The 20,451-nt window shown below is 38.5% G+C and overlaps 1 protein-coding gene across 10 annotated transcripts in view; it reads right to left on the bottom strand.

The window, feature by feature from the left end:
* The window catches only part of ARHGAP28 (Rho GTPase activating protein 28), a 167,633-nt gene that overhangs the window by 29,348 nt on the left and 117,834 nt on the right, over positions 1-20,451 (bottom strand). For 9 of the 10 annotated variants that reach the window (XM_072949228.1, XM_072949233.1, XM_006213611.4 and 6 more), the window contains 5 exons: positions 14,971-15,060; positions 7,358-7,442; positions 5,250-5,392; positions 2,659-2,824; positions 2,469-2,560 (listed from right to left, as the gene is read on the bottom strand). In XM_072949228.1, the coding sequence (XP_072805329.1) occupies positions 2,469-2,560; positions 2,659-2,824; positions 5,250-5,392; positions 7,358-7,442; positions 14,971-15,060 (576 nt within the window). The remainder of the gene's footprint in view (positions 1-2,468; positions 2,561-2,658; positions 2,825-5,249; positions 5,393-7,357; positions 7,443-14,970; positions 15,061-20,451) is intronic. The other variant, XM_072949229.1, reaches the window with a different exon arrangement.

Genomic DNA, 20,451 nt, shown 5'->3' with positions numbered 1-20,451 from the left:
CTCTGTGCCAGGTAACATTCTCAGCACTTACGGACATTAACTCATGCAATCCTCGCGGTAATCCCATGAGGCAGGGGGAAGCAGTATGCCCGTTCCACTGCCAAGGACACTGAGGCATGGAAGGGAAAATGATCTGCCCACATTCACACAGCAAGAACAGGACCCAGAGTCTCTGCTCTTTTCCCTTCAAGAATGATGGTGGCAGCATCTAAGGTAGTTCCTATGGATACGAAGAGAAGTAGAGACTTAGGAGGAAGAGACATGCTCCTCAGAAACGGCTGTCCCACAGGAGGGGAAGAGTCGGCCTCCAGCTGCCCTCAGTGAGGGGCACTGACACTAGCAGTAACTAGAGCCGGCCTCTCCTGAGATGCCAACGCGGGATAAACCCAGACTTCGTCTGACTGGCATGCACCGAGCACCTCCCATCTGCTAGGTTTACACACCTAGCCAACAATACTAATCCACGGTCGAAGCTCAGATTCGTCTGCATTTTCTTCTAGAGGACAAAGGGCATAATTCTGGTTCTAATTCAAGGAAGGAAAGAAATCTTAGTCACCATGGACTTGGCTTTGGATATATATCTGCTATGCTCCTTTTTGCATCTGCCTCTGGCTGGTTGTGTGTTTCTGGGTAAGCTATCTCACCCTACGCTGCCTCAGTTGCCTCACCAGTAGGAGGAGGTGGTAAGACTGATCTCCTGAGTCCGCTCAGTGCTGACCAGACAGGACAGGACACAGATGTCCCAGCGGGGCCCTGGGCAGGGGAGGTGCCCTACAGATGTGCACATTGGGAGGTTGGGAGCATCCTCTGGCTCTCTGCTTGCTGCCCTCCCTGCTCCTATGGGCAGCCAACCAATCACCTGATTTGAGGAGCAGCTCAGTTTGAGGTTTTGGTAGCAAAGTTTAGGAACATAGTAAAGAGATGTAGAATTGTTACTGTGAATAAAGTAAGTATGTCTCCTCAGTCAGTACTTTCACATATCATTTAAAAACTTAATTTAAAATTCAGTAGATTGGTGCTTAGGGCTTGGAATTTTAATTGTGCCACTGGATGTCACTGTTGAATAAATGCATAGTTAAGTAAATCAGTGTTAACTGTTGGTTATGAAAAACATGACTTAAAAGCAAATGAGCCATTCACCAATGATGGTCACAGAGGTAACCATGTATGATAGTTCAGATAATTTCATTTTCAAAATTTTCCAAAATTCTCCTTTGTCTAAATGTATCACATCTTTCTAGTCATATCTAAAACTCCAACAGAATTAGCTGATTTTTAGACTTTACTTGGCTTTGTTTGGAAAATTCATTTAAATGATTACACACACACAGACTCAACCTGGGGAATGTAAATTGGTGCAGCCACTATGGAGAACCGTATGGAGGTTCCTTAAAAAACTAAGAATAGAGTTATCATATGATCCATCACTCCCACTCCTGGGCATATATCCAAAGGAAATTCTAATTTGAAAAGATACATGCACCTCAATGTTCACAGCAGTGCTATTTACAATAGCCAAGACATGGAAGCAAACTAAGTGTCTATCAACATAAGAATGAATAAAAAAGATGTGGTTAATATATACAATGGAGTATTACTCGGCCATAAAAAGAATGAAGTAATGCCATTAGCAGCAACGTGGATGGACCTAGAGGTGATCATACTAAATGAAGTAAGTCAAAGACAAATATAATATAATATCACTTAATATGTGGAAACTAAAAAAATGATACCAATGAACTTACTTATAAAACACAGACTCACAGACAAAGAAAACAAACTGATGGTTACCAAAGGGGAAAAGGGGGAGGGATAAATTAGGAGTTTAGGATTAACAGATACACACTACAAAACAGACAGACAACAAGGTCCTACTATATAGCACAAGGAACTATGTTCAGTATCTTATAACAACCTATAATGGAAAAGAATCTGAAAAAGAGTATATATAATATACATATAAATGACTGAATTACTTTGCTATACACCAGAAACTAACACAACATTATAAATCAACTATACTTCAATTGAAAAAAAAAAACCTCAACCTGTGATACATCTCAGCAAATACTTGTATGATTAGTAAATGGACTTCTGATAATTAACAGTCATCTTTTATCCCAAAGAGAATAATCAAATACAAACACATAAATATGCACAAATAGCATACTAGAAATATTTGAAGAAACATAACAGAAAGAAGTCATGTGACAGAGTATCTGTGTTCACATCTGATGCTTTATGGTCAGACAAAGCAACAGGCTCCAGAAGTTCACAGCAAGGCAAACTGGTCCAAGTGCTCGTGGATGTCAGGTGGACGTATGGAAGAAAGCTGAAAATCACCCAGGCCCAACTCTAACAGGGCTTTAGTGTCTTTAAACCTAAGGGAAATTTCACCAGTGGGTTTACAAATAACAAATTGCAAGCACAGGGCTCTACTCACTCCCCTTCGTTCACAATCTACTCACTTTTTGTAACACGAGGGGAACTTTCACTCCAGGGTCTTTCTTTCGGTCACTGTCCAGCAGGACTGTAAGAGGAACTCCAAAAATCCCACTATCTTCATTGTGAAACAGTCAAGGAGAAAGAAGAAAGAATCAGAAAAGCACTGTCTATTCCAACGTGTCAAAGTGCTAAAATCAGAAAAAGTTGTAATACCTCGTCCTTTTACTTTCTCTGTTTTGTTCCTTTTCAGTTGAATCCGAAAGGCATCAAAAAAGGCTGTCAGTTCAATCAGAGAGAGATGGCGGATTTTCTTCATATCTTCAGCAGACAGATCTCCTGCTTCAGTGAGGCCAAATCTGGTTTTCTGAACAATAAATTTCTAAAATACATAGGAGGATATTTATTTTTTATGGCAAAGGGGGAAATGATTATACTTTCATTCAAATGCCACCTGGGCAATCTAAATCTGAACAGCAAGGCAGGCTATTTGCAAAAAAAATCTCTAAGGAGCACACTGCAACATAGAAAGATTATGAGTAAGACTTCTAGAACATTCGCAGATCACTACTACACTAAATTAGAAGCAAAACAGTGATGCGAAGTATCCTGTAACACTGCCATCCCAACTGTGAAACCTGTTTTCCTCTAAAGGAATGTCCCATACTGTTAGCAGCACATGTCCCAGGTGTCACACGGAATGTGCACACCATGGTCACATATGAGACATGTGTACAAGGCACCACATCTTGGTGTTCCCAGGAGAGCTTTGGACTCTTTTTGGTACCATCAATCCTTAAATCAGGCATTATTTATTCTCTTCTGCATATTTTAAAAAACTGCAAATAATTTCCCAGTTGAAACTGATTGTACATGCTTGCTGAGATAGTAGTTATTCTATTTTAAAAATCAAATTCAGATAATTCATAATATTCTTAAAAAAGAAAAATGCATAGGAAATGCCAAATAGTCCTACTATCATTTTGAAGACAATGATATTGTTATATATTCTCCATTTCCACACTGGAAAACAGAATACGCTAGACCAACAACAAAAAAAACTTCAACAATCCAGAAATATTGTGAAAACTATAAGAAAATCTTGAAAAAAAAAGACTGTACCTATGTAATAAATAAATAATAATAAAATATTACATATAAATAATAAAATATAAGTATTATACATTAAGTATAACACATGTAACTATATAATAAATATAAATAAGTTTTATATATTAGTACATACATAAAGTATATAAGAATATTTTGCTCTCAAAAAACCTGGTATTGAAAAACAATGCTGAAGTAGAAAGTTTTAAGTACACATTCTCCATAGGAGTTCTCTAAATTAGAGCTTCCTTGGAGTTTTAAAATCATCTCCCAACTCATTCATTCACTCATTTATTCATTTATTCAACACCTGTTCTTTGAAATTCTACGTATTTAAAAGCAAAACAACAAAATATGGGATGTGGTCTGAGGCATACCTTGTGCTAAAACACTTAGTTATTTTATCTTCTCTCTGAGACCATGGCCACATAACATAACACATAGCCACAACAATATAAACAAGACCTGCAATCATTATTGAGCAATTACCCTGTGCTAAACCCTATGCAGAGTTCTTCACGGAAGGCTGCTTGCACCCTAGGTGAGCCAAAACTCAGGAAGAGACAAACAGCTTGGATGAGGAGACACTGGAGACCAGTATCCTCTCTTGGACAATTCTCTCTAAAGATTCAGAGGGGCTCCCCCAAAACCAGAGTCCTGCTGGTCTTTTGCCCCAGAACACCACTGTGCCCTCCAACACAGAGGCTACGTAGGGAACAGGAACAGTTTTGGAGACATATACAGATAGGTTTAAATCCTGTTTCTACCTCCTACTAGCTGTAGTGATAGGGATATATTACTTAGCTGTTTGGGCCTCAGTTTCCTGAACTGTAAAATGGGAACAGTCACCAGGATGATGACAACTAGACCTAGTCCAGTGTTGAGCCCACAGAGGGTGATCGGTGAGTTTTATATTTCTTGCCTTGTCCTCTTCCCCTCCATCCTGGGGTGTTTGTTTGCGACTGGTGCAGGCGCCTGGGGCAAAGACTGCGTGATTCTAGATAACTCAGTCCTCTAGCTTGGAAGCTGCCTGAGCCCTGCTCATCATGCCTCTAGCCCTGATCAGCATAGAATATTCAGGATTCCACATCACGAATTCTTCCCCGATGCATTTATTGAGTAGCAAATAGATCCATGTAACTTAGCTCCTGTACTGGGCTTTCAGGAGATAGTATCCTGGATACATACAACGAGGCTTTCAGGATAATGAAGTACATAGCTTTAATTTCCCATCCCATAATAATATTACCAGTTCTTAAATTTATTTTTGATGAATTTTTAGTGTCTGTCCTATAAGCTCTCATTTCTTTTGTTATCACCGTGACTTTCTGCAGATCCCCATTCTGTTCTGATATGTGGCTTCTAAAGGCTCAAGTAGGTGTACAGTTAGAATCTACATTAACCCATAGGTGAGATAAGGATATAAAGTGTATGAAAGCACACAAGCCAAGTGGAAATTTCATCTATAAACAGTATTCAAACACATACCCTCACAACTCTTCCTCAACCCAGGGCTACCAGGTACAGTCAGGCAGGTTGTGCACTGCACAACAAGTGGTGTCCTCAGTGTGATACAACCCTGGTGCCTGGCCTCTCCCCATGCCCTTGTGCACAAAGACATTTTTTAAAAAACTCTAGTCTGTCCCACAGAGAAGTCACAGGAAGTTAGTGTAATAACCATAAAAGGTTTTACTTACAGGTAGAACATAGTCTTCTTTCTTAAAATCTGACTTCTTTAATTTATTCCTTTTTGGAGCCTCTGTAACCATCTCTGAATAAGATACTTCATAGGACAGCTCTTCAGTTTCCGATGAAATGTTCTTTTCCAGATAGTCATCATCTAAAAGAACAGAGGATGTGGAATATTTAATATGCCATTTAATCAATAACCATTTACTGTAAAATAAGCACAAAATGTTTACATCCCAGGAAAAGCATCAGACTCACTCAGAATGATTTCAGTTAAACAATGCCAAGTCGCCAGACTTCCTTATAAACACATTTCTATGATCATTATCCAAACAAACTTTCTATTTAATCTGATGTTTTTAATTTTAGACATTTATGTCTCATGAAAAGCATTGGAGGTTACAGGAAAGTCCAAAATTGGAATATTTCTATATATTCTTATGATATTAAAATTAAGTCCATCAACACCCAACATTGCTGCTCTTGGGAAAACAGCAGTTTAAAGCAGAGGAGAAAGGGTGGAGACCTCACCAGAAATTCCTGGCTACTTTTACTCCTCTTGGTTTTTCCCCCAAACTATGGAACTGTGCCTCTTAAGATTTGTTCAAATTCAATGTGGACTTCACTATTAGGTTTGTCGAGGTGAACTGATCCTAATTCCTGTTTGGTATTGGTTACCTGATCTTGGATGATGCACATTAAGAAAGAGCTGAATGGGTGACAAGTATATCCCACATACATGTTTCTCTCAAGTTGAAATTAATAGATTCTTTACCAAAAACAAGTGAAATCATTTCAGTAATCCTAAATCTGATTTTTGATTAAGAGTTTGGCTCGTCATCTTATTTCATTGCCTGGCAAAATTTTTCATATATAACAAAAAGAATTATTTGATTAAAAAAAATTCATCTATTTTACCCTCTTCTATAGACAGTGACTAAAAGAAAACCAAATAGAACAAAAGGAATAAAAGACATATATGATAGAAGATGTAATTCATCTTAATTGAAAATTGAATGGAGAAGTTTGTAAATCAACACACTGAAAATTTTAAGCAGTAATACTGATTAAAAATACAGTACATGGACACACAGTAAATGGATAAGCACTTAGAAAATAACACAGTTATTAGGATTCTCACTCATCATGCAGAGGTGTGCATTCAAGTGAGAGTAAGATTAATTGTTAAACAGTACTCTAACTTCTACGGGCAGATTCTTCGGACAGTGGTGACTACACAGGTCAGCGCTCCACAGCACCAGACTGCTCCACGTAGACCGGCATCTCTTAGTGGTATGATCTGAACTGATTAACAACATGGCAGCAAACAGAATGATGCGGAATAACTCATAACAAGTCCATCCTGTTTGATTTTTTTTCGGTAACAGCTTTATTAAAATGTAATCCACATGCCTACAATTCACCTATTTGAAGTGTACAAGTCAATGGTTTTCAGCATATTTGCAGAGTTGTGCAACCATCAATCAACCTTACAACATTTTCATCACCCCAACTTATTTGAATTTTGGAGCTAACACCGGAAGTATGGGGTTCTGTTGTATACAAGAGTGTGCATACTTATGGGAAACTTAGGAATCACAAAAGTGTGGCCTAAACGGGCCTACTTCCTACAAGTAGAATTTGAGATTCCATACTGAGCCCCCGTGGAGCACCCAACTCTCAAGGGGAAGAGGCCCAGTTAAAAGCTGTTACTCTGACATCACAAGCTGCTCCGGTCTGCATATACTTGAGCATAATCAGAGACTCTTGGAAGTAGTCCACTTCCTGGCCTGCTTGCAGCTGTTAAGCAGATCCAGACTGCTTGTGAAAGAGGCCCCAAATCAAAGACACCACCTAAGTGTGTAGTTTCTGAATGATAAGGTGGGAATAAAGGTGTAAAAGATTCTGCTTCCAATTTGGCTCAATTAACTTCACCTGGCATGACAGAATGGGGTGTTTGGAGGTGGACGGGCGGAGAAGTCTGGACTGACAGAATCAACATGGGAGAAAAACATACTTAGACTTTGCTTTTAGAAATTCCCTGCTAATGGAATTGAGTGCCAGCACAAGAGCGAGCGGACACAGCTTGGGTTCACTAGGAGGCTGTGTGACTCACCACTCACTGCGTTCTGAACTGACTGTCCAGGGTCTGCTGATCCATTGGAGTGAACTGGTGTGTCTGGAATAGTCTCAAGGATAGACTGTGAAACAAGGGAAGATGAACACAAAAGCATTTTACCATAAATACCCAACATTTCAACTCAATTCATGTTCTGCAGTATACTAGAATTCTTTTCACAAAAAGCAATTCTTGATCCCATAAAGGGCTTGCAACTGACTTCTTCGGTTTGCCCACTCAGGTCAGCCCTGTAACAGCTCACAGTACATTCAAGAGAGAACTAAGTCAAGGTCAGAATAACCACGTCTTCTTAAATGCGTGTTGTCAGACATTTCCTAACGTGTTGAAATTACAATGCCTGATGTCATTTAATTCGGCAATGATAACATTTGTTATTTCTGATGCAGCTGGTCATAAACTCGAAGTCATGAATGACATAGCTAGATAGTTAATAACAGAGATGCTGGAGCCAGAGTGCTTGGGTTCTAATCCTGGCTCTACCCTTTGGTGCGTGACTTCAAGCACGTTACAGAACTTGCCACTGCTTAGTCTCTGGATTTACAAAATGAAGATGATAACAGAACATATTTCAACGAGTTATTATGTATTTTAAATGACTGTACAAGTCACATGGAACAACATCTGGCGTACAGTGAGTACTGCATGAGGGTTGCTACTATTAATGTATTAATATATAAATCTCTTCGCTATGAAATAGAGTGATAACTACCAAACAGTAAGTATGTTTTTTAGCTTAGTTTCCTCTCTTAATTAGTTACTTTCTTCACTGCAATCCTGCCAAAGCACTGTGTTCCCCTGCGATGTTACCAGAAGCTGAGTATCCATCTTTGTAGGGCCCTGTGAAGTGAGATACTGCTCAGGTGGGATGGGTACTGGTAAAACCTTTACACACAAAACCTACCGTTTGTACCAATGTAAACTTCTGAGTGGAAGTTATCAGCTGTGAGTATGTGTGAGGGTGAAGAGCTGCCATTCCACCAAGAATCTTCTACATGCTCTTCACACGTCGGCCTGTTGTTTTTCCCCAGAGCCTGGTGTTGTTTCTTTTATTCTCATATTTATTTAGCAATATGAACAGAACACCTGCCTCGTGAAAGATCTTTTATCATGTCGTATAAATTGCACACGGGAATCTCGAATGCTGAGCTTTGGGTTCTCTCCCCAATTTTATTCCAAAGGAGATGACACATCTTACTGTGTAAACAGGATGTGAATACATAGCCAATTACTAAAACACAGATGCCCAATTATGTAACTGGTAGTTCGAAAAACCAACACTATAGGATACTAAAATCCTTAAAAAAGACCCGGAACTCTTTTCAGTAGTTTCCTTAAGTTTTCCAACAAAGAAATACTTTATCAAACTTTGCAATAACTCATCTATGGGCGAGAACTCTTGAAAACTGAGAGACATTCAAATAGGGCTTGAAGCCGATGGTTTGGGATGCTTGAATCTACTAAATGTCCATTTCCTAATCTGTAAAGTGGAGAAGGGTTACCTGCTGTCTTAGTTTAACTGGCCTCCAGCCGACCTATAGTACTGAATGAGCGCCTGGCTCTTCGTAATGAGGATTATCCTGGGACTTTCTTAGGGGGAAGCAGGAATAAGTAGCTCTTCAGCTATTTATGATGAGGAGAAGAGAGTGATATTTACGGAACACGGTTAGAGGACAATCCACTGATAACAGCTAACTTCTACAATACCCCTGTAAGCGTTTACTGGAGAGTAATGAAGAGGAAGAGGTGGCTGACCTTGTGCTAGAACTCGAGGAATGATGAAAACGACTTTCGAAGGCACAGAAGGCAGGCAAGGCACTCAGGCTAGCCTCGGAATTACACAGGTCAGGTATGGAAATCTGAAGCCTTTCAGCTTCATAAGAGGATCAGAGAGCCTCCTTTGCCAGGAGTTAAGACAAGGTATTAGAAAAATACATTAGTCAAGAAAGTTTTGAAAGCCAGGTGTTCAGATTTAGATTTGTAAGGGTTAAAATGCAACACAACAAAACAAACAAAAGAACATGCACGTGTTAAAGCCAGGGAAGGACTGGGTGAAAATGAAAAGGCAGATCTCTCTGCCAATAAACCTCAAGTTTTCAAACAGGTTGAGTGAAAAGGCTAGTTGCTTGGTATTCATAGTTTAAAAAGATCCATTTGTCATTACACACATTAACATTAGAACCTTTAAAAAATTTTTACTAGTGATTTTAATGTATTTCAAACATAAATACCACTCCCATTTAAGACAAACTTCCCTGCTTGTCCTTAAGGGAAAAGCATCTCCCTACACAGCAAAGCACAAGAGTGTCACTGGGGCTTCAACTGGTTAAGGAGAAGCACAGACTCCGAGCCACCAGCGCCCACATCATACTGTACTGGGATTGGAGAGTCGAGGTTGAGAGATTATTACCTGAAATTCCACAATGTAGTTTATTAGCACTGTATGACTGAGTTCTCCTAAAACTAGACTTTGACAATCTGGTATTTCCTTCACAGTAAAGAAACATCATATCAAATATTTTCCATGTTCACTACTTAACAGGAAAAATGCACTGACTCAAAAGGTGTTTCTGATCTTCCTTACTGGCTGTTTGGTTTTTCCCTCCTGGTTTGAACCTATGTGCTATATAATATATAACTCTATATACTAAAGCTGCCTGTGCTTGAGTCAATACAGATGATAAGGTTCCCCATATTCCTCTTCTGCACCTGAGATCAGGACGGATAAACCCACATCTTGCAACCACTGTGCCAAATTCCCCATAGATGAACTTAAATAAGCCACATTCACTGACAAATCTGCAATCAATTTGAAATTTAAAGTATAATAACAATTACATCTATCCAAATGTGAATCTAAAGGCATTGTGATGTTATCTTGGATTAAAAACTGAATCATATCTGAAATTATAAACAAAACATTAAAGACAATGAGAGCAATAAATTCCAAAAATCCAAGGGAATAGACAAAGTATTATTCAGAGATTACTTCTTAATCTTAAATGCAAATAACAAAGTTTAAAATTAAATATTTATAATACAAGAGACAAGAAAAAATTATCCAAGTAGATCCAAAAATGAATGAAAAAAATTAAGGAGAATTAAATAAGTTAACACAATAGAAAAAGTAGACTAGTTAGTTAAAAGTAGTGACTTTTTAAAAGAATTATTGCCAACACAGGCAAGTATTTACAGTTCTGACTGAGATAAAAGATATAAATTTTAGGAACAAAAAAGGAATAATAGTTACCTTCACAGAAAATTTTAAAATTATACACCTAAATAAGTGTGTGCATGTATTTGTATATATGTACACACACACCACATATTGAAACTCTAAATGAATTGGATATTTTACTAAAACAAATACACGCTAACAAAATTCATACAAGTTGGGACTCAAAGAAATATAATCCTTAAGCCATATTCATTGAAAAATTAACCAAAGCATTAGGCCTACAATGATGCTAGACCTTGGCATAAAATTATGCATAACAGTTTTTACAGATTATATATTTACACCAAAGTTTAATAAACAGCTCCAAAATACTGAAAAAATCCTAAGTTCTCAACATGTTTGTACCAAGATTAGCATAACTCTGGTAACAACAAAAATAAATTATATATATATAGGTTAATCCACTATTACAATAGTGGTTAAAATGCTAAACCAGTAGCGAATCATATTCAGTAGTGTAAGAAAAGAATAATGTAACACAAGTGTGGTTTAACCAAGCAGCGAAACTACAGTTCACATTAGAAAAACCTATCAATGTAATCACCTAAGGCAATTGCCTTTTAAAGATGAAAACCAATATATTCATTTTAATAAATTATGAATAATCATTTGATATAATTCAACCTCTATTCTTGATCAAAGCAACTACAAGGCTCAGAAACCCAGAACAAATATTCTATTTAATAATGAAACTTAGAAGAACTCACAAGGAAACAGAGACAATTAAAAATGTATCAAAATATCCTCACAGTTATTATTCAATGTTATAAGTGATTGTGATCAGTCTAATAAGATAAGGAAAGTAAATAAGATGAATAACTACAATCGTCCCTTGGTATTCATGGGGGATTGTTCCAGAACCCCCAAGGATACCAAAATCCATGAATAGTCAAGTTCCTTATATAAAAAGGTGTGGTATTTGCACGTAACCTATGCACATCCTTCTGTATACTTTAAAGCCTCTCCAGATTACGTATAACAGCTAATACAATGTAAATGTTATATAAATAGTTGCTGGTATACAGCAAATTCAAGTTTTGCTTTTTGGAACTTTCTGAAATTTTTTCCCCAAATATTTTCAATTGAATTTCAATTCAATCTGAATCCACGGGTGCAGAACCTACAAATAAGGAGGTCCAACTGCATTTTAAAGTTGGTGCAAACAAAACTTTCAGTATTTTAGACAATTTCTGCACAAAGAATAAAATCAAATGAAAAATTCTAAGAGATAAAAAAATTTTCAGAAAGAAAGATACGAGATACTTTTGTGAGAAACAAAAAAACGCCTTTCTTATGTACCCACAAAAACAAACTAGAAGATATGAAAAACTCCTACCATTTAAAACACCAATGAAACTATTACGTTCCTAGTAATTAACCAATGAAAAAATATGTAAGAAAAAACGTTAAGAAAGGAAAGTATGGAATTTTATTGAAGCACAGAAGATACAAATAAGTGGGAAGACACAATCATTATTTCCCAATGGGAAGACTCAATATTTTCAGATACGAATTCCCTCCCCAACATTAATCTTTAAATTCAACAGAATTCTTAGTGGAGTCCTACCAAGATTTTTTAATGGGTAGTGATAGCATTATTATAAGGTTCAGCTGAAAGAAAAAATTTCTGAGAAGAAAGAAGATTTTGATTCAGAACGGTGAGGGTGAACTTACTGTAGCAGATTTAAATAAACAAACCATAGAGCCATAGTCATTTAGATAGACCCTGTGTATGTAGAGATTCCACTTATCATAAAAGTGCAAATCAAACAAGTAGAAAAGATGAAAAAGAAAGGTACTGGTCAAGACAAGGTTACCCCTTGGAAAAGATAAAGTTAGGCTGCCTACTACTGCCTATTCCACAACATGAATTCTAACAGTGCAAGTTGCTGGGAGCCTCTGGAGCCTCGGAGACGACAGTAAACTGTCTGTGGGGTTTTCCTCTATGAGCATCACAGCCAGAACCTGGAAGCCCTCACCACCATTCACTGAGTTACTGGAAATCCACCATCTAGGACAGACTGGAGAACCAAACAGAGGTGGCTCATTATAACCGAGAAGCAAGGAAGTCAAACTGTATCTACCTCATGGTAAGAAGTTCCATAATGATTCTCAGTACACGTGCAGAAAGGCTTGAATTGGCATCTGTGGGCTACTTCAGCAACTAATCAATTTTTTAAACATTTCTAAGTAAAGATATTCTAAGTAACAAACAATCCAAAGCAAGTCACACTTGAGACTGGTACCAATGAAAATTTTTTGAGTCTCAACACTGCTGAAATTTTACTTATGTCATTATCAACATTCAATCAGTTTTCTGAAAAACAAAATGAAAACAAAATTGAAATCTGATTAATTTACCCCAGGAAGCTCTATCTACAGCTGCCATCCAAGATCATTTTCTTTCTCATACACTCTTAAACTTTCAAGAATCCATTTGTAGACAATGTGTGCTCTGTGAGGATTTGGTGACTGAATAAATGAGTGAATCAATGAAACAGTAACATAGAGAAGCAAGCAGCAAAGAATGAAGAAATAGAAAAACATGACTAGCAAAGGTCTACTAGCAGTGGAACTGCAGTCATGGAACTGCCATGGAAAGTCTAGAAAACAGGCCTACCCAACCCCCTCTTCTTAGTAGCTCAACTGTGCGGACATCCTGCTTCAAGTTCTGCTTTGTCTGTGCATGGAACCACTCAGTGTACTTTCTTGTTGCTTATATGAAAGGCAAAGTCAGCTAGGGGCAGACGAGGGGTCAGACTACATCAGGAGCTCTCACATTAACTAGAAAGTGTTGGGGGAAACGCTGTAGGCATTAAGCAAGATTCACACTTCAGATGGATGACTTGCAGTTGCAAGGAGGGTAAAATGGGAGGGTATAAGCTAAAGTCTGGGAGATCACTTAGACAGCTGCTTCAGTAACACAGAAAGATGATGATGAGTTTCTGCACTAAGAAGTAGTTGCAGGAAAAGAGGGGAGTAAAACTTTTCTAGAACTATTTACCAGATGAGATGAAATCCACAGGTCTCAGAGATGGGCACGTAGAGGGGAGAAGCCAGGCGGAGGGGAGGAGAACACTTAGAGCTGAGTCCTGGACACAGATACCACCAGCTGAGACCGAAAAGGAAGGCTCCTGGGCCAGGCCTTACTTAGAATAGGAGTTCTTCATTACAGGGGCACAGCACAACCGTGTAAGGACTACTACAGGTAACCCCTCATTTCTAGGAGTTACCAGAGTTTGTGACTGACTGACTTTGTTTTCATCAGTGAGGGTGGACTGGAGATTATCTCTAAAACAGAGATATCCTCACTCATCTGCATTCCAGTGGGTGGTCTTAACCAGGAAGTGACAGCTGAATTTAAGGCTAGTACGTCAGAAGTTGTGAGTAACTCTTAGCCTATGTGTGCTGTACCTGTAGTGCTTTTGACAAAAGTCACTCACATTATTTTATGCTTCTTCTATGATCACCATGAGACAAACAAAACAACCTCATAACCAAAAATTTGAAAACACAACAGAAAAGCTCATTCACATGGGGCTAACAGCATTCTCTCCCTGAACAGTGGGGCTATCCTGGGAGAATGTCGCCTACCCTGTCTATCAAACTGCACAACAGATGAGAAGCTACTGCCCCTGGGACACTGAATGTGCCCCCTCCATCTGCCCATCTGCCCTGCTATCTGCTCCCTTCCATCGCCTTTTATTGGAGAATCGCTACCTCATCCAGCAGGGTCTCTTACTTATGGTCCATTATGTCACCCCTGCAGAGCTTCTGCACAGGGACACCAAGTGGGGATGCCCAGTGGAAGGGAGGAGACGGGGGAAAAAGACAGTTTTAGACAAAGAAAAGTAGAAGTTCCATTACTCAAGGCCAAGTGAGTGAATTTGTCTGAAGTGGAGGGTTTGTATGAGTGAGTCCTGAGATCTAACACTGGGTATGTAGGCAACAGTGGAGAGCCTTCAATATCAGGATGAGGAAATTTTAATTTATCCTGCAGGTAAAAGGACTTCTAAGTTAAGATGGCAGAATTAGTACAGATCCTTTGCATGAACTCAGCCAAGGGGACCAAAGTTAACAAATTCCACCATGCTTGATGCTTTAGAGAACACCCTTTGGTTTCTGAGTGTAGCAGTGGTATTAATTTATGCAGTCCTCTTTTAAACTGAAGTCTATTCATTCTGTTTTAAGCCTCCTTCTTCCTGTTACAAGGTTGGTGGGTCTACTGGTATCTTTGGTTTACCTTGCAATGTTAGTTCAATGTTTTCTCCTCTGTTTTGAAGAAACTGCTTCTTCTTGCCTTGAACTTGCAGTTTTGTCCTGACATGCAACTGTCTTGGCATGCATGACTTACCACGGAACCACTCCTCGGAACTGCAAAACCCTCTTCTTCATCCAGGGACCCATCTGACAAGGTAGTACTGTTGAGAGAAGCATCATCTGGCTAAATGGAGAAATGAAAGTACCATTCTTATTCAGGCAAATGCTGTCTCCTGTGTATGCCACCTCGTGTATATACTCAGATATGCGTGGCAATATACAAGGTTATCACGGGCACCTGCACCAGCCCTTCAGATATCATCATTGTGAGCCCCCTGCTAGACTCTGGCCTCTGTGGCGGACACTGCTCCTGCCTGCCAGCAACTCCATTTTCCTTAAAAAGATCTTGGTTTTGTTTCAGGGAGTTAGGTGTTCAACCAAAGAACTTGATTTCCAGGCTTCTGTGCAGCTAACAGTGATCTGTGCAGCTAACAGTGATCATGTGACAAGTGTGGTCAACAAGGTGGAAATGTGATTTTACCAAGAGTGCTTCTAGAGAAGTTATGGCTTTCCTGACCAAAAGAATGGGGTCAGCTCATACCTGCTCATGACAGCAGCACAGATGACAGCCTGGAGCTGGCAGGCTCCTTGTTCTCATGAGGATGATGGATGGCAGAGATGGCTGGGTCTGTGCATCATGTGGCTGCCCTCTCAGGCTTGGACCACCCCCCTTAAGCATCTCCATATGAACCAAAGCAACTCCTACTTTTCTATTACATGCAACCAAACACATACTTAACTTGTCTAATCTTATTTTTTTAATAGACCCTATAACTGTATTTTGCAGTGATTAGAATTCAGTAGCAATAGCACCAAATAGTTTTTTTCATTTATAAGGCTTGAAGTACAAGATTTCTGCTTTAGTGCAAAATGTCATTACTGAAATTAAGACACGAATATTCTTTTCTTTACTGAAGGAATCTTATTGCAAAACTGAATATATCTGATACTAAATTTGATTAATTTTGTCTTTTAAAAAACTGTCACTCATCTTCCTTGACCGTATTTTCTAAATCTTCTATAAACAGTATGCATTACTGTATAAAATGAACAAAGGACTCTTTTTTCTTTAAAGGAACAAATAAATTTCTGTGCTACTTCTTGTGTTTTACGTCAAGATGGCAAGCCTGACAATCATCTAACTCCCCTCCCACCCCAAATCACTAAAAATGGCAGAAAACATTTATTTTTTAAAGGAACAGATTTTTAACAGCACTAAAAACAAGCAAAGAATTCCACAGCAGACCAACTGTTAGGAATTTCTGAATGAAAAGCAAACAGAATTGGTTTGGTAAAATAAAAACCTCTACATGAAACAGCACAAAGGAAAATTTCTAGAGAAAGCAGAGAAAAACAAGTAACAGGATGCACAAAGAGCAGGAAAGGGCCAGAGGCAACAGCTTTAAGACTTGTTTGCAAATTAGAAGCCAACTGGACCATCTCTCCTTAATATGCAGACAGCCCCTAGATACAACCCTAGAAACCCCCCACCAAAATTCAGTCTAAGTGAAATGAACTAACTGCCTTGGGGGGATGTGCGCTCCTAGTTTGAGTACAGCTGACCCTCTGCCTCCCTGGGTTCTACATTTGCAGATCCAACCAACCTGGATGGATAATATTTGAAAAAAAAATTCCAGAAAGTTCCCCAAAACAAAACTTGAATTTTGCACATGCCCTTAACCATTTACAGAGAAGTAATCTTGAGATGACAAAGTATAGAGGAGGGTGTGTGTAGGTTATATGCAAGTATTATGCCATTTATATAAGGGGATTGGGCATCCATGGATTCTGGTATCCTGGGGGGTCCTGAAACCAATCCCCTGTGGATACTGAGGGAGGACTGTATAGAGGTCTAAGAGAGAAGGACCTCAGGAGACCACAACCAAAGACATGGAGGGGAGACTGAAAAATGACATTAGCTTTTCCTGGAATGAAGAAGAGCTCTTCATTCCCTTCACTGTTTTGCATGTGAGGAGAGCTTACTAACCTACCTTCCCCCTCTACGCACCTCAAAGTTAAGTACACGGCACTCACTCACAAAACCACAATCAACAATTTTGGCCTTTTAGGAAAATTGATCTACTCAATTGCAGAGGAAACTTATGCAATTTCCTACAGTAATCAATCAAAAATCACTGAAGACTTGCCCCATGACTGCAGAGACCTGTAGGGGCCCAGGAAGGTGGAGTTCTGCCTGAAAGTGTGCTGGTACCTCCTGCCTCATGAACACGTCCCACCCTGCGCTTCCTGAGATGGAACCTTTGCTGGCTCATCTCATCTTCCTGCTGTGACAGGATTCTGACAGACGGGGTATGGTGGAGGGACTGAGAAGGCGGACAGGAAAAAACACCGAGGATCCACAGTCTCAGTCAGAAGCTCTCCCTGTACTGAAGACAACACGGGCATCTGCTGCGGCCCAATGGGAGATGTGCACTGGCCTGGTCAGATGGTACTTTCATTCAGGCAGAACTCCACTGTTCTATCACTTATTGCTACACATTCCCAAAGTTAACATGTTCTCCACACAAGACGTTTACATTTGGAAAGTACTAGGAAAAAACCTAAATATTTGTATCTTACTTGATACTGAAAACACTGAAAAAAGATTTACATGGTAGTCTGTTATTTTTCTGTATAAGCTCACCCAGAAGGATCAAGCTTAACTGACAACATCCTCCATTTAAGATACATGTTAAAAAAAAAGTTTCTGTTGTTGTTACTGCCTGTAAATGCTTCTTTAAAAGACAGAATTTAGCTATTTTTGATTTACCTATCGAATTATTCCTTGCCGAGTTTAAAAGCTATCGGTGATAGGGCTGAACGTGGCTTGTTTGCCAACAATCTGAACTACGCTGCGTCTTTACCAAGAAGAAATGAGAATACACATCCTTTATACTACATGGAATGTTCACAGCAGCATTATTCACAATAGCTCAAAACTGGAAACAATCCAAATGTGTAATTTGGATTTCTTAAAAATAATTTAATTCTCACCTTCCGAGTGATTTAAGGGGCTATTGCTGCTATGAATCAACAAACTACAGCTGCCATAGTCGGTAAATCAGAGAGAAAAAAAGTTGTTTTTGGGAAAAAAAAATATCATTGCTGAAATTTACAAGGAGTGAGACAAGCTAAAAAAAAACCAGAATCATAACCAAGAAAAAAAATTACTAATCTGGAATATAAAGATGAAGAAATCAGAGTAAACAGACTAACATGAAAAAAAAACGTAGGGGATACTGAAATTCAATTCAAGCAAAGCAAGAACCATTTACTACATGTTCTAGAAGAATGGGGGCATAGAAAACAGAGAGAAAAAAATAATTTAAGACATAACAGAAGACAATGTCCAGAAGTCAAAGAAAGAACAGCTCTTAGGAAAGAACTCACTAAGCCGTCACCAAGATGAATGAACCAAGAGGCAGATGCCTGTAAAAGTTCAGAACTCCAGCAAAAAATTCAAATTCAAAAATTCAAAAAACGGTGCAGAGAGGGCAAACAAAAAAAGCTTATTTATAAAGGAGTAAGATTCAGGCAACCAAAATTAGAAAAGAAACCCAAATAGTGTCATTTAAGAGTGCAACTGTAGGTCAATGAGCAACACGAGAAATTCTACTGCACAGGTTTTTCAGGAGAGCTAAGGTTTTCCATTAATAATGAACAGTCAGTTGGCACATGTCCCTAACAGGAACATCAGCATGGTATCCAGAGTTTGCTAACCATCTTGTAAGTATAAGAATTAAATCCATATGCTATGGTGGCAGCATGAAAGGAGAAAGTTAGATGTTTATGCTAAGATTGCCACTGCATTTGTACCAGCCTGGCTTGTTTTGTGATTAAAACAAACTCCTACTTGTTTAAATCATGGTTTCCCAGATTTTCTTTTCTATAAAGCAAATACAGCTGTAAGTGATAATTTTTGACAGATGGTATGATTGTATTTTGCAGTGAACTATGAATCAATAGTAAGTATAGCTATTTGATTTTCACTTAAGACATTGGAAATAAACTAGATCGACTACTTTGCCTTTTGAGTAAACACCTCAAATGACTAACATTTATGTTGATGACACATAGGGAAATGTTTTCTTTTATCTATACAAGTGATTTGTAGGATAGTTTGTGATGACTGTATATTGGGTTATATACCTTTTCTAAATAAATCTTTTGTAAATGCCCAGATTTTGTGGCATTTGTGATTTACAGTCAAGACTCAACCACATATAATACGTGAATGGACAATTCCTTTATTATAAGTAGCTTATTGCAAAAGAAGTATGTTGGATAGTAATGAAACCATAAAATATTATATGGACTCTTTTTAAAGGTTTCTTGAGGTATAACTGGCATACAATTAACTGCACATATTTAAAGAGTATAAAGTATACAATTTGATGTGTTTTGAAAAATATCTAGACCTATGAAACCATTGCCAGTCAAGACAATGAGCAAAGCCAGCACTCTGAAATGTCCTCCTGCCCCTCTGTCATGTCTGCTTCCTTCCCCTCCTCACCCACCAGGCAATCACTGACCTCTCCCTCGATATAGGTTAGTTTAGACTTCCTATAATTTCATCTAAGTCAAATCTTTCTTTGTCTGGCTTCTTTCACATGGTATGCTTGTTTTGAGATCCATCCATGTTGTGTGTATCACTGCTTTCTACTGCTGAAAAATATTCCATTGTATGAATATATCACAGTTTGTTCATCTATTTACCTGTAGATAAAACTGGGTTGTTTCCAGCTTGGGGCTATTATGCTATAAACATTTGTGAATAGATCTTTGTATGAATATACATTATCTATGAGTAGAATGGCTGGGTCTCTGTGGTAGGCCCAGGTTTAGTATTTTAAGAAGCTACCAAATTATTTTCCAAAGCGTGTGGGCCATTTACGTTCCCACCAACAACGTATGAGAGTTCCAGTTACTCTGCATCCTTAGTACCAATCGATATGGTCAGTCTTTGTAAATTTAGCCCTTTGACAAGGTTTATAGAGACATCTCACTGTGGCTTTATATGCGTTTCCATAATCACTAATGATACTGAGCACTTCCCATGAGATGGTTTTTCATCCATGAGTCTTCCTTGCTGAAGTGTCTATTTAAACCTTTTGCCCATTTTAAAAGATGAGAAAAGACTAAAAAAATTTTACCGCTGGAAAACTCAAAGTATGTTCTTGAAAGAGAAAGTTCATTTGTTTTCAAAAGTAGAGGACGGTTAGTTAAGTCAAGGGAACTAAAGGTTGGAAATATCAGCAGGGAGCAGATTGTGGATAATTTTAATATAAAAAGGAGTTATTTCTGTAAACAGTAGGGATTACATTCTAGGATATAATGCAAGAGTTAAGTCAGATGACCAAGTCTCTCTCTCCTAAAACCTAGTAGAGTCAACAAAACACAACTAAAAATAGGAAAAGAATCCCAGCAGCATTCCCACGAGCGGTGGTAGAGGGGAGGTATTCTAGGAATGAAGTAAATTCTTCTCCGAAATCCACCTCCCTCCTCATCAAGTGGA

The sequence above is a fragment of the Vicugna pacos genome, chromosome 24, assembly GCF_048564905.1.
Source record: "Vicugna pacos chromosome 24, VicPac4, whole genome shotgun sequence".
Lineage (NCBI taxonomy): Eukaryota > Metazoa > Chordata > Mammalia > Artiodactyla > Camelidae > Vicugna > Vicugna pacos.
This window is presented reverse-complemented; position numbering and strand designations above follow the sequence as displayed.